This window comes from Gymnodraco acuticeps, unplaced genomic scaffold (genome assembly GCF_902827175.1).
Source record: "Gymnodraco acuticeps unplaced genomic scaffold, fGymAcu1.1, whole genome shotgun sequence".
In the NCBI taxonomy this organism is placed as follows: Eukaryota; Metazoa; Chordata; class Actinopteri; order Perciformes; family Bathydraconidae; genus Gymnodraco; species Gymnodraco acuticeps.
In genome coordinates this window covers 4,298,853-4,325,409 of record NW_022991154.1, presented here as the reverse complement: position 1 = coordinate 4,325,409, position 26,557 = coordinate 4,298,853, and the positions used below count along the sequence as shown (strand labels likewise).

The window sequence follows — 26,557 nt, the reverse complement described above, 5'->3', positions numbered from 1 at the left end:
TTTATCATCGTCAACATGAATATTAAAGTCACCTACGATAATTACTTTATCTGTTTTAAGTACCAAACTTGATAAAAACTCAGAGAATTCTGATAAGAATTCTGAATAAACAATAACATTTATTTGATAGCATTAGTTATTCACTCACGAAATCAATATGTTTGCAATGCATTCAAAATGTATGAAGAGCTTTGAAAATGTAAAGTTGAATTACATAAATTACAAATTGATGATTTTGATAATTGATTATTCATTTCATATATAACCTTTTTAATGCCTTTCCTTAAATAAACATAATAAGCCGTAGTTTAAACATAGTGATTCCTTCAAATAATACTGAAGTAAGTGGTTAGACAAAACAAAGCAATGAGAAGGTTTTATTTGTCTCACTATTTTGTCCGTAGTTTTTATAAATCAAACAAACTTTCGATTAATGGAGAAAACAATCAGAAGTTGTTAGTCAAAGATTGCTCCAGCTCAAATAACTGAAAAACTGCCCTTTCACAGTTTTTTCACCAAACCACGTTGAAAAGGGGTAGGGCAGTCCTCGAGTTTACAAATTCCGAGCATTCCAAGGCACTTGAAGGTGTCATAATTCATATCCAATGAGACCCCGCCCTGTCCACCGTGTACTGTTGACCGTCACCTCATCTGTCTACTCTGTACAGTTCGCTGCAGTCGCGCCTACTCGCCGAGCTTCCATGGCGACAAACTAGAAAAGGCGTTTTTCTCAGCTCGACCAGCCTGTTAGCTCCTCCAGGAGAGCTAACGGGCATGTTACGAAATGGGATGATGTAGCGGGACCTCGCAGTACTTTAGCATGCTAAGCTAACGTGGAGCTGTACACACATTTGCCAGGAGAAACAAGCCCTTAACTAGAGCGAGCTAACCGCTGTGAGCTAACGGAGGCTAGCAGTCACCTGCAGGCTGTTCTTGCTAACCAACTGGCGTCGCCGTTGCTAGCTAACAGGATGGAAAGTGTGAAGGAAAACGAGTGTGGGACGCTTTCAACTCCGTCAACACCACAGAGGGTACCCGACTCTAGCGGTGACAGTAATTCCGTGAAGCCAAGTGGATTAACACCGGGAAAGAGACCCTCAATCGGGGAGGATAGTGACGGTGGGGGCGCAGAAGCGAAACTCTTCGGGAAGGGGCTGGCAGCCACCTCCCTTCTCCAGATTGCGATAAGGAATGGGATCTATCAAAACCAAGTTGCCAACGCTATCGGCGGTGCAGCCAAAAATACGAACATCCCCATCGTGAAAACAGCCAACATCTACAGCCTGACATCAGCCAACAGCACCACTTCTGTCAACTCTTTGCTGGGCAGGAGGCGGCAGAGACACAAGAGGAATCTGTCGCTGGGGGCTCCGCCGACCAGCACCTCTCCCGGGGGGTCCTCAGCGGAGGCGGTGAGTCCCGCTCCCTCAGTCTCGCCTCTGAGCACACTAAGCCTAGATAGAAAGACTTTTCTTCGGCAGAAACAGTCAAAGCAGCTCCAGGCCTCGGATAAGACATGGGTGAGGTCGGACCTCCGGAGAGGTTGCATTCACGTCCACGACTGGCTCACGCCCTCCTACCCGCGGCCGGTGCTCTGCACTGTGGACACCACTGCTGCAGAATTAGCCAGTAAGCTGGAGGGAAGCAAAGCTGGGGCTGTGTTGAGAATTAACTTTAAAACTGCTGCTTTAGTTGACTTAAATGATTATTGCAAAGCTAGTAATGGACACACAGATGCACACGATGTCAAAAACCTCAACGCAGGGGAGAATGAACACAAACAACATTATTATCCTGATGCTAAACTTTCCTCTAACTTGTTGGATGATAAAACCGCCAGTAACTCTTCCTCTGAGGTCTATATTAATGACATTGGTATAGATTTGAGCCTGAGTGTGGGAGACTGTTATGGAGTCTACTCTGGATCAGATATGGAGAGCAGCACCTGTGAGGACTTCAGCCCAGGTGGACCCAGGAGCACAGAGCACCGGGACTCGCTCAGTGATGGGCTGGGTTTGGGCACAGACTCCTCGGTGTTGAGCCCCACAGGAGACAGTGCCACAGAGGGACCTGACCCGTTTGAGAGCTCCTCAGATGAAGTAGACCTCACCTCCTCTCCAACACATTCAGCTGGTAACTCTGCTGCAGACCAGCAAGAGGACCTGCCTACCACAGACCCCTGCAGTGCTTCCAACCCAACCACACGAGATGAGCCCCCATCTGGAGGTGGTGATAATGTAGATACCCCCACATTAATCAAAGCTCCCTCTAAGTGTCCCAGCAGCTCTCAGACTCGGCCCCTGTCCAGCCAAGCATCTGCCCAGCCTGACCCGGAGGTCCCTGGGGGGTGCAGAGTATGGCCAGAGACCATCAATACTACCCCGACCCCGGCTCTCTTCGTCCAGCTGCACGGTGGAGCTGTGCGGAGGCTGGGGGACGATGAGAAGCCACTTCAGATATTAAATGAGTACCTCACTAATCTGGGGTTTGAAGAGGCATGGAGGGTGCAAGGGGAGAGCATGAATCCTGAAATTGGCTGCCTGATTCGCTTCTATTTTGGTGAGTACTGTGTCTAACTAAAAATACAAAACATGTTGATCCAATAGGATTACACCTAAAGACAGATCTGCAGGGCATATACCTAGGGCCTCTTTGACATTGAGCAAATCAAATATCAATATGTTTCATACCTCAATATTGACATTTTGCCAAAATTGTAGGGTCTAAAATCTGTGAACATTTTTACACTTGACTGAAATGTTTTTATAAATGGGCATCAGGATTTGGATATGTCATTTCCTAAATGAAAAAAGACAAACTAATTACAAAGGATAATATTTGAATCCAACTCTAACCCTTGATATCACGATATACCCCAGCTCTATGCGTTATGAATGTATGTTGATGAGACAGCCTGGACTTTATGTGTAAGCTTTCTTTTCCAATGACACTGCACCACTGAGCCACTAGCTGCTTGTTACCCCATGCCACTTTAGTTGTGCTCGGCTTGTCTCGGCTCATTCATTGTCCGTCCATTCTCAGTGTACCGTGAGCGCTGTCATTGTGTTTGGTCAGTCGGACTGTTAAACAAGTGTATTCAATTGTCCGGGGCGGGACAATACGCAGTGTTTTGGCTGTAAACCCACCCACCCCCTCTGGGAGACACATCTGGAGGTAGCAGGTGTGCTCTTTGGGCCCTGCGATCATGAGGCATTCTGGTTACTGTTTCTCTTCTTCTGTTGTTGATGTTGTTGTTTTTGGTAAAGATCCTGTTTTGCTGACAAGCCGGGTAAGAGGATGGAAAAACAGCCATGATCTCTTATGGGATTAGCACAACTGGATTTAGTTTTTGACCTTGTTCCTACACCATCGGTTAAGACGGTGGGGATAAAGAGGCGCGGTGTGATGTTGGAGGAAAAGCCTGCAAATATTTGTTTACCAAAATGTATATATTCTTTTAAACTCGCAGTCTAAATCCGGTTTAAAGTCTCCGTCAAGAGTATTCAAGAACACTTGTTCCTTTGTTACATTTATTTGAACACAAGCAACACACATGAGATACTTTTACAACACATACAATTTTTACACGGGAGGCTGAGCAAATTCCCCTGCCTTCTCCTACACCGTCCGTCCCTTGGCTACCACAGTGAGAGTAACATGACAGAGGAACAAAGCATGACGTAGAGTGAGGCCGCTGAAAGCAGGGGCCCTTCCAGCCATTGCAGACAAACACACAGCCGTGAAACAAGCAGTGAAGGATGGCATGACAGGGAAGTGGACAATTTCCTTATAGAGGTGGTGGTGGTACGATAGGAAGTGACTTTCATAATGGTGTCGGAAGGAGGAATTTGAAGTTAAATTGGAAAAATGTATATTGATATAATATCGACATTGTGATTTGAGAGTAGACAACATGTTATATTTTGGGTATATCACATCATAAGTGTCATTTCCTGGTTTCAAAGGCTGCTTTACAGTCAAGTGACGTCATTTTGTACCTCTCTTTTCTAGCAGTTCTATTATTTCCTGTGCCTGCTTAGTCATGAAATCTACATTACTAATGATTATTTATCAGAATGGTCATTGTGTGACATTCCGCATTACATTACATTATATTTAGCTGACGCTTTTATCCAAAGCGACTTACAATAAGTACATTCGACCAGGAAGACACAACCTTGAAGAAAACAGAATCATATAAGTACATCAGGTTTCATAGAGCCAAACATTTCAAGTGCTACTCAACTGGCTTTAGGTAAGCCAGTCCTTTATTAGTATAAAAGTGCTTCGTTAATAGTTCTAACGCTCGAAGTGGAGTCGAAAGAGATGAGTTTTCAGTTTGCGCCGGAAGATGTGCAAGCTATCTGCCGTCCTGATGTCAATGGGGAGCTCATTCCACCATCTTGGAGCCAGGACAGCAAACCCACGTGTTTTTGCCGATGGGAACTTGGGTCCCCCTCGCAGCGAGGGCACAACGAGTCGTTTGGCTGATGCAGAGCGTAGTGCACGCGCTGGGGTGTACGGTTTAACCATGTCCTGAATGTAGGAAGGGCCAGATCCATTCGCAGCATGGTAAGCAAGTACCAGTGTCTTGAAGTGGATTCTAGCAGTTACCGGAAGCCAGTGAAGGGAGCGGAGGAGCGGAGTGGTGTGGGAGAATTTAGGAAGGTTGAAAACCAGACGAGCCGCTGCATTCTGGATGAGCTGCAGAGGTCGGATGGCACATGCAGGTAGACCAGCCAGGAGGGAGTTGCAGTAGTCTAGGCGTGAGATGACGAGAGCCTGGACCAGAACCTGAGTCGCTTTCTGAGTCAGCTGGGGACGTATCTTCCTGATGTTGTAAAGCGTGTATCTGCAGCAGCGGGTTGTAGCAGCGATGTTTGCAGTGAAGGACAGGTTGTTATCTAGGGTCACACCCAGATTCCTTGCAGTCTGAGTCGGGGAAACAACTGAGGTGCCGATGTTGATTGTTAGGTCAAGAGTGGGACAATCTTTTCCCGGAAGGAAGAGGAGCTCAGTCTTGTCAAGGTTGAGCTTGAGGTGATGAGCAGACATCCACTGAGAGATGTCAGCTAGACAAGCAGAGATGCGTGCGACGACCTGGGTCTCTGAGCGGGGAAAGGACAGATTAATTGGGTGTCGTCAGCGTAGCAGTGGTATGAAAAACCATGCGGGCTAATGACTGATCCGAGCAAGTTTGTGTACACGCATCTATGGCCAACCCTACAATATTGTCACATTATGGATATTGTGGTATTTGGTGTTTTGGTGATATTTTGAGGATTTTCCTCACGTAGCCCAGCCCTAGTCATGATAAGTACAACTTTCTATTAATACACAGGAAAATACTTTTGCTACACAATGTCCTGTGTAAAGTTTGATTTGTTTGTTAATATTGATGTGCAGAGCTTTAGGAGATTGACTCGGCACTATCCCTCTGAATGTACACTACCACGTATTCTCTTTCTCTATCACACACACACACACACACACACACACACACACACACACACACTGTGCTGACAGTAAGAAAAAAGTGACCTTAGTGGAACTCGGATTTCACCTCCTCAGTGTTTCGGATCTCTCTGAGTCCGTGGCAGCAGCAGGCTCCTCTTCAGCGCAGATCTGCAGTACCCAGAAGGTCACTGCGTTTCTCCCAAGGTGAAACCCAGCAACCAACAAACTTATCTGATAAGCTACTTGTGCCCAAAACTCCCTAAATACATGCAGGCTTCTTATGTTTTCTTTGTGGTGTGAACATCACAGCACAACACCAGCAGCCTGTGGTTTAAGAAGTGAGATGCTGCTTTACATTAAGCTTAAATATAAAATACACTCTTTTAGCCGTCGTGAATAAGAAACATGAACGGGAATGGTCGTTGCCCTTAGGGACAAGATGCACCAAAAGTTGTAGCGCTAACAGGAAATGGCTATTGGCGGCTTGATGAGAGACAGGATGTTCCCCAGTCAGAGGAATAGACGGAAGGAAAGGACGTGTGTGTGTTATATATATTTACACACTATGTCTGGCCTGCACCGCCCAGGGAAGCGTGGACCCGCACAATACACATTCCGCATTATTGTTTAGATTAAAACGAGGGGTGAATTCCCGCTGATCCCCCCCCCCCCCCCCCTCCCTGAATTAACGTCACATTTATCCAATCATATGATCACTGACTGACTGTTGTCAAAAATGGGTGAAAATACACACTAACTCTTTGTCTAAATATGATACTCGATTTAGTTTGTAACCACCAGATCTTAGTTTATTGTCATGTGTTTTCCTCCTTTAGGAGCTTTCTTCCCATCTTTATATATATTTAGCGACATCATGTTGGAGCTGAGGGTAACTACAACACACTCTGAAAATATGGATGGCAGTCGAATATTTTAAACACAAATGGAGTTGAAACGATAAATTCCTTTTCAGTAACGTTTTATGCAAAATGTACATTTGCTCAAATGTTCTTTTTTTATAAATAAAGAAATAAAATAATGATAGGCGGGGTTTAGGTCTCCACCAAACCTTGAAGATAGGGTAGTGTGTCATGATATATGAAGAAGGAGAACTAAACAACAACTCTTATTTGGAACAAAATAAGTTTTAAGTTTGGGTTGTTTACTCTCAGTGAAAGCTGAGTGACATTTTGTCTCCCTCACTCGGGGAGGCAACAGTTAGGATCAAGGTGGTGGTGTCATAACAAGCCTTTTCAGGTCTGTCAACGGCCCAGAAAACATAGTTACAGTTGGTTAACTCTATTAAAACGGCAGTAAAGAAGGGGAACCCCACACCTGCTTCTGGCCAATCATCTGCTTTCCCCCGCTACTGTAACTGAACTGCGGCTGCTTTGTGTGTCAGCTAGAGGTTAACCCAACAAATCACGGCTGAGTGACTGCTCACTCCCAGCCCACAGGCTATTGGAGACAAATCACTTATATAACCACACAGCTCTCACCCGCTGATAAAAAAAAACAGTGTTAGAGAGTATATCCACAAAATGCCATTCAGTTAAAAATAACATGTTTTTTTTGTGCAAAAAGGCCATTATGAAAACAAATAATCAGTATTTTACTGATTAATGCACTCAGTAACCTCATTCAGTCGCATATAAACGATGTTCTCTCTTTCCATCCAGGCAAGCCTCGCAGCGTGGGCGGCTCTGAGCGTGTGCAGCTTTCGGGGGTGTTTAACGTGCGCAAAGGGAAGCTGGCGCTGCCGGTGAACCGCTGGTCCAGGCGCCAGGTCACACTGAGCGGAACCTGCCTCATCGTCTCATCTGTCAAACACGCCCACACCGGCAAGATGCACATCCTCCCCCTCATCGGAGGAAAGGTACTTTGTCATGTCTTTCTCTATAAAGATGTTTATCAAGCATAAAGACACGGCATTCCTTTCTGCGATTTAGACCAGTGGTACAGCACGGTTTCTTCATGGAGCTCAGGGGGGGTAAACTAGTGCCAGTGGTACAGCACGGTTTCTCCATGGAGCTCAGGGGGGGTAAACTAGTGCCAGTGGTACAGCACGGTTTCTCCATGGAGCTCAGGGAGGTAAACTAGTGCCAGTGGTACAACACGGTTTCTCCATGGAGCTCAGGGGAGGTAAACTAGTGCCAGTGGTACAGCACGGTTTCTCCATGGAGCTCAGGGAGGTAAACTAGTGCCAGTGGTACAACACGGTTTCTCCATGGAGCTCAGGGGAGGTAAACTAGTGCCAGTGGTACAGCACGGTTTCTCCATGGAGCTCAGGGAGGTAAACTAGTGCCAGTGGTACAGCACGGTTTCTCCATGGAGCTCAGGGGGGGTAAACTAGTGCCAGTGGTACAGCACGGTTTCTCCATGGAGCTCAGGGGAGGTAAACTAGTGCCAGTGGTACAGCACGGTTTCTCCATGGAGCTCAGGGAGGTAAACTAGTGCCAGTGGTACAGCACGGTTTCTCCATGGAGCTCAGGGGAGGTAAACTAGTGCCAGTGGTACAGCACGGTTTCTCCATGGAGCTCAGGGGGGGTAAACTAGTGCCAGTGGTACAACACGGTTTCTCCATGGAGCTCAGGGGAGGTAAACTAGTGCCAGTGGTACAGCACGGTTTCTCCATGGAGCTCAGGGGGGGTAAACTAGTGCCAGTGGTACAACACGGTTTCTCCATGGAGCTCAGGGGGGGTAAACTAGTGCCAGTGGTACAACACGGTTTCTCCATGGAGCTCAGGGGAGGTAAACTAGTGCCAGTGGTACAGCACGGTTTCTCCATGGAGCTCAGGGGGGGGTAAACTAGTGCCAGTGGTACAACACGGTTTCTCCATGGAGCTCAGGGGGGGTAAACTAGTGCCAGTGGTACAGCACGGTTTCTCCATGGAGCTCAGGGGGGGTAAACTAGTGCCAGTGGTACAGCACGGTTTCTCCATGGAGCTCAGGGGGGGTAAACTAGTGCCAGTGGTACAGCACGGTTTCTCCATGGAGCTCAGGGGGGGTAAACTAGTGCCAGTGGTACAACACGGTTTCTCCATGGAGCTCAGGGGAGGTAAACTAGTGCCAGTGGTACAGCACGGTTTCTCCATGGAGCTCAGGGGAGGTAAACTAGTGCCAGTGGTACTGAGATTTGGGCTGAGAATTAACTCACTTTTATTGTTGTATAGAATTTATATTATGTACTCTAGGGCTGCTCAATTAATCGTATTTTAATCGCAATTACGATTTTGGCTTGCAACGATTATGAAAACAACATAATCGAAATAAAACGATTATTATTATTTATTTTTTGGTTTTTCAGTTTAATTATACTTAAAGTTCAGGGTAATCAACTGTTAAAAACATACTGTTCAAACATTTTTTTTAAATAAATGGATGTTTTCAAAGTAAATTAATCGTTTTTTAATAATCGTGATATCAATTATTGACCCAAATAATCGAGATTATGGTTTTTGCCATAATCGAGCATCCCTAATGTACTCTCTCATGTCCTTTTGATAAATATAAAGATAGAGGCACGGAGGATAAGCTAAGCATAAAAACACTGGAAATGGAAAGCGCTAGCCTGGCTCTATTAATCAAGAGAGAAAAAACTATATTTCTGTGTTGAAAAAATGTGTCTTAAAAAAGATGCAAGTAATGAAAACTTGTCTTGTGCCTCAGGTGGAAGAGGTAAAGAGACACAACCACTGTCTGGCTTTAAGCTCAGCTGGTCCTCAGAGCCAGACCTACTACATCAGCTACGACTCGTACACAGAGCACCTCCGCTGGCACAGGACCGCCTCCAAGGTACTCCAAGTGCTGCAATATGTCCACAGTTACCCTGTCTACTTCCATTCCTTTCAATTTGAGTTAGATTTGTTATGATGAGAATGGCAGGATTTTACAACTCTGTACCGCCTCCTAGGGTCACAAGTTGCTCATCATAGGCCCCCCCCTTCCTTTTTTGTCAGATTGCATCCCAGAGGGTGAACTCGGTCGACCTGTCGTGCTGCAGCCTGGAAGAGCTGCCCACTCAGCTCTTTTACAGCCAGGACCTCACACACCTTAATCTCAAAAACAACTTCATGTCGCTCCACAAAGGAGTTCCAGCACTGACCAGGTGAGGAACACTCTACACACTGCCACCCTGTGTGTTCAGAAACAAGGCAACAGGAGGAGCCGATACAGAAAAAGCTCTCTTTTGGATGTGGAATGTCCCTCTTTGTTTTTTGTACTGTTTTGGTGAGCTACCATATGGTCTGAAGAGAAAGCAGCTTATATCAAATTACAGATTACGTGTATGTGAGCGGGTTTCAGATGTTAAAGGAGAGCTACTACCATAGAGAGTTTACATCTGATCTCTGGGACACAGGGCATGTTAAACTGTGACTTTGTGATAGAGAAACTCCCACTTGGGGAACATTTTGGATTTTAGCCTTTGCAGACAATTTACATGCACAAAAGCCTAAATAACACACTACAGGAAAGACTTAAGTTAAGTGCAGCGGAAAAGGTGCCCTATCAAACATACTCAAGTAAACATTCAATATTGTGCTCTGTTATTTTTCAAGACTATATATTGACTTATCTACTTGTCTAAAGCACTCGATCCAAAGAGCCATTGTTTCCCACTGAAGATAAGTAGTCTTCAATAATCTTTAAACACTGGTCATTCATAATTGCTTTGTTTACCATGCATGTGCATTAATCCACATTTGGCTGAGTATTCGTGGCAGTTGGCCAGATTATGCAGGATTTGTACGTGTCTGTAGGATCAGTTTGTTGTTGGTTCTGGTCTATTCATTGTATTTGTTGACAAGAAAAACAGAATTGTCATTTAAAGAGGACGTCTGGATGTCTCTGCACATTTATCCTCCTCTATGGCAGCAAGAGACGAGTGGTGTTGTGTTTTGACTTAAAAAGCATATGGCAGAGCTTCCTAAATCCTGATTGTGGCATTATCCTGATTTAACAGCTTTCTAGCTAAATCACTGGAAAGCCATGTCAGTTTCATTGTGTCAGCCTAATACAGTCAATGAGTTTATTACAGGACTGTAAATCCTGTGTGTTTTCAGGTACATTTAAGTTTTGTTTCTCTATTAAAAAGTCAGGCTTCTTATCCAATACTTACCCTACATACATTTCTGTCACTTTTGATTTGTGCTCCTTTTTTGCCAGATTAGATTTGCGTTACAATGAACACCTATACACTGTATAAACACTGCCATTGTTCCGCGGTAAACACTCGCTTCCCTGGCGGTGGTTTTTTAAGGAATGTGTTCTTCCTGTAGCGTGTCTATGACTTTCCCTCGGAAGGATGTAGGTCCGGCTTAGCCTTTCACCCCCGACCTCTCGGAACTGGATTAGGTTAAACACACACAAACACACCTAGCTGATCCTCATGCTGCATTGTTACGGTGACATATTTCAGTCGTGTAAACACTTAGCTTTTAAATACGTGTACTGCAAGTGCTGTATCCATGCTTCCTGTTGTAATTTTCCTCGAGGAAGGGTGTTCTGTAAGATCTCACAATGTTTGTTTTGTTAGAGCCTCAATTCAGAGCAAGGCTAAAGTCTTCTAGCACTAAGAGATTAATATGTGTGTCCCTCTTTGTCTGCCCTTTTCTTCCTGTCCCCACCCACTTCCTGCTCTCCTTATTTCTCCTTCACCCTCTCTAGGTTTTGTAAACTGAGGAGCCTCAGTCTGTCAAATAACGCTCTGTCAGACTTTCCCCTGTCCCTGTGTGACATCACCTCGCTCACGGAGCTGAACTTGTCTGGAAACCGTCTCTCGTCTCTGCCCGTGGAAGCAGGAACCATGCACAAGTAAGAAACACCACGACCTCTGGGCTGCAGCTCTTAACAATAACAGCGCTGATAATGACCATGATCATTTGCCAGGTATTTTCCCGGGGGCTGAGAGTATCCTCCGTGACCTCTACTACCGCTGGGTAGGAGACGCTGCCATCAGTGCAGATGAAATCCCTCTCTGTATTAAGTGAACGACTGGCTGTGTACCAGACTTTTGTCCTGACAGTGCAGAGGGTTTTTTTTCTGCAGGTGATCAAAATGCAGAGTCATGCTGCTGCTGTCCTTGCAATACAGACTATCTAGGGCCAAGTGCTTAGTCATTGTACACCAGCGTTTTCAGACATGTCCCTTTTTACAACCGCCAATATTTGGGAGCACTTTTATAGTGAGTTTTTCAAATGTATATAAAAGACGATACAAATAAATAATACTAATTTAATAAGAGTACATTTATGTTTTGGAGCAAACTATTTAATAATAGAAATAGAAACCCATGCATGGAATAATTTAATTCTGTAATCCTTCCCCCACCCTATTTCTATGGTTGTAGTTTCTTTTGTTTGTGCAACAGGACTCGTCTATTTTGGAAAATATATAGGAAATGTAAAAAAAATATAGAATGTAAATAAGTCATAGTTGTGGTCAATGGTGGAAGAAGTATTCCTATACCTTACTCAAAGTAGAAAATAACCACTTACTTCTTTACCCTGTATTATCAGCTAAATGTAGTGAACAGGTTTCTGTCAGTGTCATAGTATTATATATGATGTTTCTAGGTCATTATTGTTGCTGCATTAATGTGGACATTGCCTTGTACTGCTGTAGACTTTAGGAAAGTATTTTAAACATGTATTCAGTTAATGATCGAAAACATTTTGAGCCACATCATTACTGAGCTACATATCCCCTCCTCCCCTCCCCTCTTGTTGTTGTGTCCAGCCTGCAGACTCTTCTCCTGGACGGGAACTTCCTGAGCTCCCTGCCCGCAGAGCTGGGCTCTCTGGAGGGCCTGACCTACCTCGGCTTGTCCTTCAACTGCTTCAGCTGCGCCCCCCCCCGTCCTGGAGAAGCTCAGAGGCCTGGAGAGGCTCTGCCTGGCAGGGAACCAGCTCTCTGTCCTGGATATCACGGGGCTGCAGTGGCTGCCTGCTCGCCACGTAGACCTCAGGTAAACTCACAGGCATTATTAGTCGTAACACTGGAACAAAAGCTCTTCTGAAATCCAACACTTCCCAAGATGCTGCAGGAACAATCTGCTCTGTATTCCTGCATCCCCGCCTGTTTCTGACTTTTTGTCCTGTGGAATTGGAAATCTGAACATCAAGTAATGAAAGTTCAACTAAGCAGCCATAACAAGGGATTACATGTCAAGAGCTGAAATTGAATGAAACATATGAATTGGTTAGTAAAATGACACACTTCTCCTTTGAATCCTAGTGATTTTCAGAAAAAGAAATGATATATATTGGGTTATTGAAATTCCTTAAAACGGCAGATGCTGAGCATGAATAGAAGTTATTTTAAGTAGGTCAACTTTATTTTAATAAAAGTTCTATTTATTGTGTGTTTGTCTCCCACATTGTTTCAAGCGCAGCCTGCTGGAGGGATTGAGTAACGCAGGGTAAACCGTGGCAAGCTTGCGGGGAAACTAACATTAAGCAAACCTTTAGCTATGCCTCGAAAATGTCAATTCTATGCACTGTGTCTTACCAAAAACACACTGTTTTGTTAAAGATCCGCTGAACATCCAAGTAGTGAAAAGCACAGCCTGCAGTGTATCAATCAAAGTTAGCACCATACCCTCGATTCCATCTTAAATCGTACTGGCCCTTAAATATTGAGAATCCGGCCTGGAAAGTCCTAGAATGTGATATCTAAAAAGGTTTTCAAACCCTAAGACAGAGATGTAATCTCCAGCTCATTTGTTTCCTTATATCCATGTTCTCTCTTACAGGCTGAACCGGCTTCAAAAGGTGACAGTGGGAGACTCGGAGCAGCTGTTGCACATCCTGCAGCTGGACCTGAGGGACACAGGGCTCCAGGAGCTGGATGTCAGGTCCCTCTGCAGGCTGGAGCTCCTGCGCTGTGACAGAAACACTCTCTCCCTCCTCAGAGTCAGTGGCCACGCCCTCAAGAGCCTGCACGCCGCACACAACGGTATTTATTATGTTAATGCAGTTCCTCCACATGTTTACTTCAATGCAATTCATGATAAAACATTTGCACTGGAATGACAGGAGGAAGTTGGGATCAAACTTCTTAATGTGATTAATTTGTGCTAATTTTTTTAATAATAGTTTAGGTTTCCAGATTTATCCCGGGCATTAGCTTTGCTGCTAATAAGGAATTATTCATATTGTGTTTGCAGAGCTGAAGCTCCTGGAGGTGCAGCCGGTGCCCGAGAATCTGACTGTTCTGGATTTGTCCTGGTAAGAAGACTCTATGAATACCCAACTGCCCTATTTGCTGAGTGCAAAAGAAGGCCATGTGCTTGTTCTAAGAAGGCTGCTGACTGTATTCATATATTTTTAGGAACAAGCTGAGATGTGTCCCTGCCTGGGTCTGTGAGAGCAGCAGACTGGAGGTGTTGGACATCAACCACAACTCTGTCACAGAGCTGCCCCTACAGTGAGCAACACACCAACACCATTGTTCGTTATTATGTCAACATTTTATTTCAAGTCTTCAGATATCACAAATGATAACATATTGGAGAAAAAAAAACACTTTTACAATTAATATCAGTGATGGTTATAATTGGCAGCATTGTTATAAGAGGCAACACTGTTGTTGATATACTGTAAATATAGATATACTTCATAACAACAGTGTTGGTAACTCTTAAAACTCTTTAAACAGAACGGTATTATTCCAAAGGGTCTTATCGATACCTGTCGCAACACGCCTACACCAGTGCAGTGTTTCTTTTCAATTTACAGCCTTTGGCAACAATTACTGTTGCTTTCAAACACAATCAGATCCTGGTAGCTTTTTTCTGGGTTGCTCACACATTGTGTGTGTGTGTGTGTGTGTGTGTGTGTGTGTGTGTGTGTGTGTGTGTGTGTGTGTGTGTGTGTGTGTGTGTGTGTGTGTGTGTGTGTGTGTGTGTGTGTGTGTGTGTGTGTGTGTGTGTGTGTGTGTGTGTGTGTGTGTGTGTGTGTGTGTGTGTGTGTGTGTGTGTGTGTGTGTGTGTGTGTGTGTGTGTGTGTGTGTGTGTGTGTGTGTGTGTGTGTGTGTGTGTGTGTGTGTGTGTGTGTGCGCAGTGTGAGCCTGAGGAAGCTGCTGGCAGGCTGGAACCAGGTGTGTCGGCTAGCTGAGAGACTGGAGAGATCGCAGCTCGAGGTCCTGGACCTCCAACACAACCATCTGACGGAGCTCCCACACAACCTGTTCATCAAAGCGCAGAGGTGCACACAACATCCATCCTCTTCTTTTCTAGCTCTATTTGTTTCCGTGTCTATTTTCATCTTTGTGTATTCAACATTTCTCTATTTATTTCTGTCAGTTTCCTTTTGTGTTAAAGTTTGTATTATCTTTTGGGATGTCTTCACAGCTTGCGGTACCTAAACGTGTCAGCCAATAAGCTGGAGAACCTCCCTGCAGCCAGCCTATCAGAGGACAGCTCCAGCAGCCTGGAGGAACTCTACGTGACCAATAACTGCCTGACGGACAAGTGTGTCCCCCTGCTGACTGGACACGGCCACCTCAGGGTGCTCCACCTGGCCTACAACCAGCTGCAGACGTTTACTGCCAGGTAATAACTGCACATGAACTGAGCTTGTAGAAGAGGAACATTAATGTATGATCACTTTTTTTACCTTTTTCATTTTGCTGCATTGAAGGGCAAATAAAAAAAGAAACGCATGCACACACTGTCACTCTAAGAAGCAGGTTGCGAGAACATTACGCAATCACATGCACCTAATTACAGGCTTGTAGACACACACACACACACACACACACACACACACACACACACACACACACACACACACACACACACACACACACACACACACACACAAGCTTACATGAACTCACATTCCTTTGCTTCTGAGCTGTCCTAATCCTAGAGGAATCTCACATTACGTTATAATCACAGCCTTGCTTCAGAATGAGGTTTATGTCACATGAGAGATGACTTATGGTGTGTAGTGCTCTGATACAACTGTGCCTCCTCCTCCTCCTCCTCCTCCTCCTCCTCCTCCTCCTCCTCCTCCTCCTCCTCCTCCTCCTCCTGCAGTAAACTGGCACGTTTGGAGCAGCTGGAGGAGCTGGACCTGAGTGGAAACAGACTGAGGGCCGTGCCCACCACCATCCTCAGCTGTCAGCGTATGCACACACTCTCCGCCCACTCAAACTGCATCAACGCATTCCCCGAGGTTCTCCAGCTGCCTGAGATCAAGGTTAGTGTGATATATGACGGTATTATAGGCTCTGTTTCTTTGCTCTCGTTTATCTGTGATGTTCCTCTGGAGCTTAAGAATGTAAACATACTGTTCATACAGGGGAGTGGGCGATATGTGGACGATATATTGAATGTATTGCGGCTAGATCTGCGTAGGATGAATAAAATCACTGCTAGCAAAAATACAGTACAACTGATCTTGTCATTTTTTAAGCTGCCGGCATGAGGCTTGCTTAGGCATTTTTCTCCTCTCACGCAACAAAGAAACAAAAAAATCAAGTTTACATTATGCACACTCGCCTGCCTATCAACACAAGGGGCCAGGGCTGTTTTTAAAAAACAACTATTAAGATACATATTGTGTAAAGCGTTAAAGCCTTAACATATTGAGATATATCACCCAGCCCTACTACATAATGTATTTTACTTTCTAGAACAACATCTCTCACAGATGTACACAGAGAACATCCCCATCAGATTAGAATGAACTGTGGTCCTAGTTGGGGACCTTGTGGAACTACTGGAAAAGTCATTGTAATCTGTTGACCACAAAAAAGTCTCCCTCTGTCCCGTTGTATCTTTATTGGGGTTGGGGCACATCAAAAAGCCTGTAATCTCTTTCGTAACCTCCTAATCTCCTCCTTCATTTTTAACCCAAACTACGATGCAATCTGCTTTTGTTGATACTGAACAGTAAATCAATCCAATGAATAGAAATGACACTGAGAAGCAAGGTACCCACAGATACTCTCTCCTGTGATCTGACCCTGTCTCTCTCTCTGTTTTGATCCGTCAGTGTGTCGACCTGAGCTGCAACGAGCTGACGGAGGTGACTCTGCCGGAGACGCTTCCTCAGAAGCTTCAGGATCTGGACCTCACAGGCAACCCTCGCCTCAACCTGGACCACAAGAGCCTGGAGCTCCTCAAGTACGAGCCTGCTAGATCCTGCAGTAGTGATGATACTGAAAAAAAGACAGTAAATGTACTGAATCGTGAAGAAGCAACTGGCTGAGCCTCTTTCCCTTTTCTTTCTCCTCTCTGCAGTAATATCAAATGTTTCAGGGTGGATCCATCCCCTTCAGCTCCGTGTGTGAGCGAGAGCCACGGGGCCCCTGCAGTCTGGAGCCACGGCTACACAGAGGCCTCTGGAGTCAAAAACAAGTCAGTCCCCCCTTTCTATTTTTGTTTCTCTCCATGTGCACCTCACGTTTATTTAGATATACACACACACTCTGAAAAACAATAGTAATGAAATAAATAAAACAAAAGTCCTGTGAAGGCATAAAAAACTGCATAAGACTAAATTATAATGAAAATGTAAGAAAATAATAATTTCCAAAATAGTTGAAAAGCTCTTACTCTGCTGTATGGAGCTGCAGCTAAACAGTTTGATGTTTTTGTAGCCTTTAAACGCTTTGGGTCAGCAGATCTGACGGATTAAACCGTCAATAAGACTATTTTTAGTCTTTAACCTTGGACATCATGCTTGTCCCTGGAGAATATCAAGTTTGAAGAGCAGAACATGGACAAGAGATCCAAACCCCTAAAGCTTAAAAGGAGATACAATTAAGTTCAAATGTAAGTAATGAACCATATCTTAGTTTTTAGGTATGAAAGTCACTGCAGTGCTACAGTCGTATCTTTCGCGCCTTGTGTGCTATAGTGTGCTGAATCCCGATATGTTATTAAGACTGAAACCAAGCAGGCAGAATGAAATGAAAGCCGGGTTGTTTATATTCAGTCATATATTGTGCCTCTTGTTCTCAGGCTGTGTGTGGCAGCTCTGGCCCTGGACAGCTTCTGTGGGATCCGTGAGGCTCTGTACGGAGTATTCGACGGGGACAAGAACGTGGAGGTGCCTTACCTGCTGCAGTGCACCATGGGAGACGTGCTGGCAGAGGAGCTGCACAGGGGCCAGAGGCAGGAAGACTACATGACCAACACTTTCCTCACCATGCAAAGGTACACACAGCTTATAACTACTATCATTTCTCAAATGTACTTACCTGTTTGTATATATACGTTTCTTGTAAACATGTTTTATTTTACAATAGTTTTCGTAATGTGATGTATTGTAATACGTATGTTTTATTTGTTTTTATCAGCAATTCCTGTACTGTGAGCCCTGGTACGCTTTTTTTATGATTTTATTACATATTTTTCAAATATTGTTTGTTTTTTTGATGACTCTGCAACATCTGTCCTGGGATGGCACATGTCAAATAGCCTCTTACTGATTACAGAATTGTCTATAAATGCGGAATGTCCCTGTTTATTAATCTAATAAATAAACAAATAGTTCTATATTCGCCCTATTATTATAAAAGGTAATTCCTCTTTTTCTTGCTCCCTGTTTTGCCACTGCAAATCCCTTTTATGTGTAAAAATACTTTGCAATAAACCTGATTCTGATGCTGAAATATTCCCCGAGCAGCACACAGGAGTAGAACCGTGAACTCTCCCTCAGTTGTTAGCTGTAACAAAGATCATACACACTCTTCACTAAGAGTTTCTGCGTTGCTCTGCTGCAGGAAACTGGGCACAGCGGGTCAGAGGATGGGGGGCTCGGCCGCTCTGTGTCACATCAAACACGACCCGGTGGCTCCGGGCGAGCGCGGGGGCTGCTTCACCCTGAAGGCCGCCAACGTGGGCCGGTGCCAGGCGGTTCTGTGCCGTGACGGTAAAGCTATGCAACTCTCCACCACACACACCGTCAAAGAGGAGCTCGAGTACCTGAGGGTCCGGCAGCATAACGCCATCATCACCGAGGTAAAGACACACTCATTTGCAGATTGAGCAATTTCATAAAATATTGATGATTGGTTCATTTTCTTATTAATAAAGTGATAACCTCATACACATTACAGTTGCAATGCCGTCATTGGTTTACCTAACAGCCCTTTACCCCCCTCCTACAGGACAACAAAGTGAGTGGTGTGACTGACTCCACCAGGATCATGGGTTATTCCTTCCTGTGCCCCTCTGTGACGCCCAGACCGCACGTCTCCACGGTTACCCTCACCCCGCAGGACGAGTTCTTCCTGCTGGGCAGCCGGGGATTATGGGACATGTTGTCTCCCAGCGAGGCGGTGGAGGCGGTCAGGAATGTTCCGGACGCTCTGGCTGCTGCTAAGAAGCTGGTGACCCTGGCTCAGAGCTACGGCTGCTCCGACAGCCTCAGCGCTGTGGTGGTGCAGCTCAGCATCACGGAGGACTGCTGCTGTTTCTGCGAGCCCGAGCCCCCTCCACCCAGCCCGGGCCCGGGGGTGCACACCAGCACTCACCCCTACTCAGTGGGCAGTGATGGCATACCGCTGCCCCCCGCCTCCTCTGGGACAGTGAGCGAGCTGAGCAGCGAGTTCAGCACGTCGGAGATGAGCAGCGAGGTGGGGTCCACCGCGTCCTCGGAGGAGCCCCCGCCCCAGGCAGAGCCCCTCCCCTCCCACCTGAACCTGCCGGGGCGGGCCGGCGTTCGCAGGCCGCCCTGTGGAGGAGGCAGCTTCCACAGGCAGTTCTCCGGAGCTCTGTCGGACCACGGGGTGGACAGCGAGGACGAGGAGCCCATCGCCGGGGTCTTCTCCAACGGCAGCCGCGTCGAGGTGGAGGCTGACGTCCACCGCCATGGCTGCACAGCCCCCCAAACGCACACTACACCAAGCACAAAAATCCCTCCTGCTGTGGTTTCACCTTCGCCTCTTCCCTTCTCCTCGCCGTCCCCCTCCCCCGTCCCTCCTTCCTCGCCCTGCCTCAGCGGGGAGGCTCAGTCTGGGACCCTGGGCCGCAGGGCTCGTGCTAATGGCTCCGTGGCTTGCCAAGGGAGGAACCAGGACCTCATCGAGGAGGCGGCCGACGCCCCCGTTAGGAAGCAGGGGGGCTACTTCAACGCTCCCGCCCAGCCGGACCCCGACGACCAGCTCATCATCCCGCCAGAGCTGGAGGAGGAGGTCCGGCAGATCATCCAGCAGCAGCAGCAGCAGCAGCAGCAGATGCAGACACAAAGCCAGCCAGCACACAGCTACCAGAAACCTGCAGACTTCTTCGTCGCACCGCTCTAACTTCCACTTTAGGTCGTACCGCTCTAACTTCCACTTTAGGTCGTACCGCTCTAACTTCCACTTTAGGTCGTACCGCTCTAACTTCCACTTTAGGTCGTACCGCTCTAACTTCCACTTTAGGTCGTACCGCTCCCTCCAAAAGATCCTCAGAGTATTCTGAACATGCTTCTGGACCAGACAGACTGTGTTTTGTTGTTTACTTTATTTTCTACTGTTAACTCTTTGCCCCTTGAAACGCAATGCAATTTTTTACAACACTTAACATTGATACAATCTTCACGTGTAATTGATTTTCTTTTTTTTACCATATCTTTAATTTTAAGAAGCTCTTTGAAATGCTTTTTTATTGGAAAATCATTCTGTTAAATGGTACTTGGAGATAGGGACCTTTGTGTTGTAGCAGACATTTCCCCCGTGTGTCGCGGCTCTTGGCCTTTACAGTTGTCCGAGTTAGTAAAACTGTTAAACTAACTCCTAGGAGTTTAATACTTTAAAGTGACTTAGTCACTGAAGCGTACTAATATTCTCTGAGAGAAACGATGATCATTTCAAAAGGCTGATATTCCAGGTTTGTGTTTTCGGGTGTGGAGAGTGCAGAGTGGTGCTGCAGTGCTGAAGGGTGTGGGGGGGGGATGTTACAGTTATCACCAGCTGAATGAATGTTCTCAGAACAGTGCTACAGACTTCTTGATAATGGCAAATCGCACAAGAGAGCTACTTTTGCTATATAATAAATTAAAAGTTTTCAGATAAGCACAACTTGTTGACTTTGACTTATTGTGGAGGAGTGGATGTTTGTACTTAAGGAGACTTTTTGTAGCCATATGTTAAGCTTTGTTTTTCCAAGGCTTTTATTTGTATAAGTGTTGGGGGGTTCCCTTCCCTGTAGTGTGTTACATAATGGGTTTCATTTATAACGCACTTCATATTTGAGTTCAAATCCCGAAGTGCTACAAGCAGTGATCACGGAACAATATAAAAAATGGTACACAACACGGTAGAATGAATAAAAAGCAGTAAAAATAAACAATAACAAAAATAAAAGGGTAGTAATAAATAAATAAAAGGTCTAGGAAAAGCCTCCACGGTCTGTGGTGCTCTGACGTGGTCGGGGAGAGCGTTCCACAGACTGGGAGCAGCCGAGCAGAAGACCCGCTCTCCCATAGGACGGAGCTTGGTCCTGGGGGGTTTGAGGAGGTTGCATTTGCTGCATGTAAATGTTCTGACAAGGCTAAACATTTCCCTCCAGAGGGAGTTCCTCTCCCACACACTCCCCCAAACGCTGTAACAAGATATGGTTTGATGCTTATGCTTGAACAATTAGACAAGTAATGGTCTAATCAATTCAAGTCATTCATTCACTTTTAATGGATGTTAAAAACCGATATATCCAAACGTGTCACATATCTGAAACTGCATGGCTGTAGTGCAAACCTCTAAAATAGTAGTCCCTTGTATACATATTTTATTTTCAAATGATCATGGTTAAGAAGGGCTGAACAAGCAACAGACTTGTCTCTGCATACAATCACTGCATTGTGTTCTCTGAAATGGTCAAATTAGAACTTGGGTAATTACCTCACTCTGGAGAGTTTCTTTTGTTAGTAATTACGTTTTGACCAAACAGACCAACAGTTACATCACTGCTGAGTCCTTTGTGTGTGTGTGTGTGTGTGTGTGTGTGTGTGTGTGTCCCATTGTTTGACAGCAGAGAGGGGGGGGGGGGGACACAGCAGTGAAGTCATGGCTGGCAGGAAGCCTCTGGAGGGGACAGAGGAGCAAATCAGCAGCAGTGGTCCAGAGCTCTGGCGCCCCCTACAGGCTGTTGTAATCATAAACACAACAGTTGAATGTTTGATAGGTTTAATTTGAGTAGATACATTCATGTACATTATCAATATCAAAAAGGTGGCATTATCAAACAAACATTGATACAAAAACATTAATTTAAACATTTAGAAAATCCAGGCCTGAGTTAAAACAATCCAACAAACAAACCGTTCACATGAAAAATGTACTTCTACATGTGCCCATACTGTCACAAAGGACTAAAGCTAAAGAGCCAAGGACAGCAGAAGAAGAATTTAATGTGACATGGAATTCAAAAAGCACATAACTAAACCCAACACTGGTCCCAAATCAATTACAAACATATTGCATTTAATATTTGGAGTGCATGTTTGTTGTCCTCTAACATTGACCGAGGGTATTGAGTCTTAACATTCTCAACACCCGTTATCCTGAGCTGTAGGGAAGGATACCAGCATTAAAAGGCACTTAATAGGCAGCTATTAGCATCATTCATTTGAGTTTTGTAAGTCCCCTATTCATCTATCTACAACAAAATCACCATGGTATTATACAGCGCTTAGAAAGGTCACTAGGGGAATTAGTTTGAACCCAGTAAGAAAATGTGTGTGTGTGAATGCTGACTTGTATATGTAAAAGCCCTTTGAGGGGTTGTAAAGGGTTCGATTAATGCAGTGTATTTACCATTTGCAAGATGTTTCAAAACAAAGAAAAAGGGGAACACAAAAGTTGTTCTGAAAAATAATCCCTTCATGGCCTCCCAGGGCCTCCGTAGTATGCACCATCTATAAAAATGTCTCTAATGCTCCGTCCCATTATTGTAAACTCATTCCTTTTATCCAAGTGACGATCCTTTAGGAATGATTACTCAATTTCTTCCAGGTTCTGATGCTCTGAACATAACCTGATACAGAGCAGAGTAGGTTTCCATGGTGATATACCCCAGTCAAGTGAGCCAGCTTCATGATACCAGAACTATCTGTGATCCTTCTCTGCCCCTCACACAGAGGTGGTGTCGGCCCTCAGCGGCGCTCTCTGTGCGTTGGCTCTGGCCTGCTGCTTCTCCGCCTCTCTGCACTTCCTCTCCTCCAGGTAGCGCCTCACCCCCCGGATGGTCTGGAAGGTGAGCACGGTGCCGACGCCGTACAGAATGGACGTGATGAGCCCGAACAGAGCCACGGCTGCGTCGGCCCCGCCCACATCGCAGTTCATCCAGGTGTAGCCCCTCCCTCCGTAAATCCTGGCGCGCTGCTGACACACATCAGTGGCGTTCACCCTGATGATGAAGTGCAGGTAGAGCCCCACGGCCACCACGTAGACCACCGCTCCCACCGCCTGGAACACCAGTGCTCCGTACAGAAGCTTCCGGGACATGTGGTGGGGGGGTTTGTTCCCGGCCACCACGAACAGCAGCGAGAGGACCCCGAGGGTGAGGCAGAAGGGGATCCCCCCGTAGAGGCCCGGCGCCCTCATCTGGCTGTACTGCATGTCCAGCTCCCGCGCCTTCTGCAGCTCCGTGCCCTGCAGGTTGAAGTTGGAGTTCATGTCGAAGCCCCCCAGCCCGCCCCCCGAGGACATGCCCGAGGACACCATGTGGGCTGCAATCAGGCAGATCAGAACCAGGCTGTTGGTGAGGACGGCACAGATCAGCATGATGCCTGGAGGGGGGTCAACACGTGAGACAGGTGAGGAAGGGGGTCACAGCATCAGAACAAGGCGTTTGTAGGGATTCCCCTTCATAGAGATAGCCTTTTATATAGAAAATAAACAGTGTTTCTTTACTGAAACGGTGAGAAGGCTATGCAATAAAGAGCAAGAATTAATCCACTATTGTTCTTCAAATCTTTATTCTTCAACTTCTTATTTCAACCAAACTTTGTCCGCTAACTCCTTCCGCATACTTTCAGCTACAGAAACCATTCAACTATTACATTATTCACCTATTTCAGGACACTGAGGCGATAGTTTGTTGTTTATACCTTGTTTTACTTTTCTTTGAAGTATTAAGCTTCATCACTATTTTTCCTACTCTTCCAGTAACATTTCACTTTCAATTTGAGCTGTAATAATTTTGATTCAAATAATTTCACTTTCTGCATTTCTCCGCTAAGTTCAGCAAACAAACTTACTTGGTCTCTGTAGCTAAAAGCAGCTACAGAGACCGTTCAACTAATACAATATTCAGCTTTTTCTTCATTTTCAGCTACATTCAGCATTCACACGCATTTTCAGCAGGAAATGCATTTTCGAGTTATATGCTTGCCAACCAGTCATGTTGCATTTTACATTATAAGATAAGATAAAATGTACTTATCTTATATTATTATCATATTAGTGTTTGTTTGTGAGACAGAAAACAAATGTTGTGAGGATACAGTGTGTGATATCACACGTGTGTGTGTATATGTAGGGTTTCAAATAATAATAATAACATTTAAGAACAACTGCTTTTTAACTTCAATTAATTTAGCATTCCATCTGAAAAAAATGGAAATTTAAATACTTTCCAAAGTTCCCAGAACCCAAGGTGATGCCTTCAAATGTAGTTGCCTGACCAACAATACTAATATATATAATTTAGTATTAATAATTGACAAATAGGGTGGGTAGATTATTGTTTTTCACATTCCTAGAGGATTAACTTCTTTTACATGAAGTACATGAAAACATTTAGACCAAGGTACCAGGTAATCCAATATGTCCTTTGTTAAAGTTAGCCCTGCAAAGTGTAAACTCAGTAAAAAGAGGCCTACTGTATAAACACCAGAAACAGGTGCGTCCAGTATTCACAGAAGGAAGAATTAAGACTGTGCCGCAATGAGACTGAAACCAAAGTCCGCCCTGTGACGCATAGACAGAGCTTTCATTTTATATTCAACCCACTGTGATCCTTACGTACCTCTCCTGGAGCAAATGTGTGAGCATTTGGACTCGTGGTGCTCCTCTCGAGGGGCTTCCCGTTCCCGCACATGTTTGGGAGGGGGGGTCGGTCTCTCTGGGGTAGTATGGGGGTCTGGAGGAAGACCTGAAGCACAGAAACACATACATGATGACACCAGTAATGATTTTAGCTTGTTTACATCTTGGAATTATAACGCCTAAATACACTATAGATGCAATGAAATACAGTTGCATAGCATATGAGAATATTGTCTGCATAATAATACAGAATAATTCCTGTAAATTAATAATAATAATAATAATAATAAAACACTGTGGCCCATGTTAGTGGTGTTGGGTTGGGCTTGTGTAGGTTCAACTAGAATTATCTATATATTGGTAAACAAAAAAAAGCATAATTGATGGTTAACTTTTATTTAAAAACAATATATATATATATATTAAAAAACAAATTTGATGAACTCTTGACGTAGGCAGTGGTGGAAAAAGTATTCAGGTTCTTTACTTGAGTAAAAACAAATCTGAAATATTTTAATATTTTAAAGCAAATGGAGCAAATCTTCACATTTAAAAAGTTGGATCTGTGAAACAAAAAATGTCTTGGAAAAATTGCTGCCAATACATTTTCTGTTACGCCTCACATATAATGTTGGATGGTGATACCAAATAATCACATTTTAAAAAGGTTTGATAAATATTGTGTGTTGAAATCTGAATTTATAAAATTACTAGAGATTAAATCTGTGAAATAAATATTGTGGATTAAAAAGTACAAAATTGGCTTCCAAAAAGTAGTAGAGTAGAAGTTTAAAGTAGTGTAACATGAAAATGCTGGGGTAAAGTAGGCTACAAGTAGGTCTACCTCAGATCAAGTACAGTACTTAGTTACTTTCCACCACTGGACATAGGTAGGCCTACTATAACAGGTAATACTACAGGTAAAGCAGAGGGTTTTATGGTATTTAATGAAGTACATTGAACGCACCCGTCATCGTTGGAGTCCCGGTAGTTTCGGTGCTCTCCGTTTCTCTCCCGGTGCTCTCCGTTTCTCTCCCGGTGTCCCCGGTTCGAGCGCGGCGGCTGGCTCATACCTGCTGACCGAAACCGAACAATTGGATACATAAATGACCTTTGAACAATAAACACACTGTAGGCCTACAGACTACTATATCCATGAACAATTATTCAAGAAAAGTTATTTTAATGAAGAATATTTTTGTTATTTAGGCTACGTTAATTCCGACCGTTGACGTTCGGTTACGCTATAAACGTCAAACAATGTAAGCTTTCGTTTAACCACATATCTCTAATCGTTATCAACGTGTACAAACAAACAAACAAACAAACAAAACTGTTGTTTACGAGGACTTAAGCTAGTGTCAGGCAACGGTGAAGCAGGTTTCACAGGTAAACACATTAAAATAAAACATGGCTCCGTAGCTTCTAAAAAGCTTCGTTTTACTTAATTAGCTTACAAAGGTGTATGTTATAAAGTCTTAAGTCGACCCAACTGTGAAATATATTACTTACTGTGAATATATGTCGACAAAAGCACTGTAAAGTCCAACTATGACGCCATTTTTCAAATTACTCCTCGCCAGGTATATACAGCTCCCCACCCACCTGGAGGAGGAAGAGGAGGAAGGCGGAAGAGAAGCTTCAGGTTCAGATGAGATTTACACAGCTAGAGATTCACAAATAAGGGTTTTTTGGATGAAGATGAAGGCTTTACCAGCTCTTCTGAATCGGCCGCTTTGTGTGCTGTCAGTCTCCCATCTGGAGCTGAAGAAGCCTCTGTTTATAGTTCTGTTTTAGGGGTGTGGGAGAGCAGCCTCTGTCTGTCGGGGAGGAATGTTGGATTCTTTTTTATTAGCAAAGAGATTTACATGCAGCTCCCCAAAGAGTGCTGTGTTCCCTCCATCATTAGCATACTCCCTGCTTGGAATTACACATTCCCAAGTTGTTATACAATATGTAGGCTGCTCACACTGTTTATTGCTCATGAACTCATACTGTAGGTTCTAAGTGGCTGGCTTGCTGAAAACCAACAATGCAAGTAGTCGATAAAGCGAAAGACATTTCTTTTAGTCATATCAACCAAAAATGACAAACGTTTACTAGTTGCAGC

The 26,557-nt window shown here is 44.7% G+C and overlaps 2 protein-coding genes across 2 annotated transcripts; one reads left to right on the top strand and one right to left on the bottom strand.

Moving 5' to 3' along the window:
- The first annotated feature begins 613 nt into the window (after nt 1-613).
- On the top strand, nt 614-20,478 carry LOC117560570 (PH domain leucine-rich repeat-containing protein phosphatase 1-like). Its single transcript, XM_034237495.1, is given in 19 exon segments — nt 614-2,559; nt 7,137-7,333; nt 9,127-9,252; nt 9,417-9,565; nt 11,125-11,271; nt 12,196-12,307; nt 12,309-12,424; nt 13,211-13,413; nt 13,625-13,685; nt 13,789-13,884; nt 14,520-14,663; nt 14,810-15,010; nt 15,500-15,662; nt 16,461-16,591; nt 16,709-16,825; nt 17,432-17,626; nt 18,196-18,433; nt 18,583-19,731; nt 19,813-20,478. Coding segments are annotated over 18 exon segments (5,121 nt in total). The 5' UTR covers nt 614-971; the 3' UTR covers nt 19,720-19,731; nt 19,813-20,478.
- A 1,090-nt stretch (nt 20,479-21,568) lies between these two features.
- Nucleotides 21,569-26,295, bottom strand: si:ch211-191a24.4 (uncharacterized protein LOC100150331 homolog). The gene is given in 6 exon segments (XM_034237327.1): nt 21,569-23,186; nt 24,428-24,512; nt 24,514-24,553; nt 25,415-25,520; nt 25,960-26,052; nt 26,162-26,295. Coding segments are annotated over 4 exon segments (888 nt in total). The 5' UTR covers nt 25,519-25,520; nt 25,960-26,052; nt 26,162-26,295; the 3' UTR covers nt 21,569-22,527.
- Between the last annotated feature and the right edge of the window lie 262 nt (nt 26,296-26,557).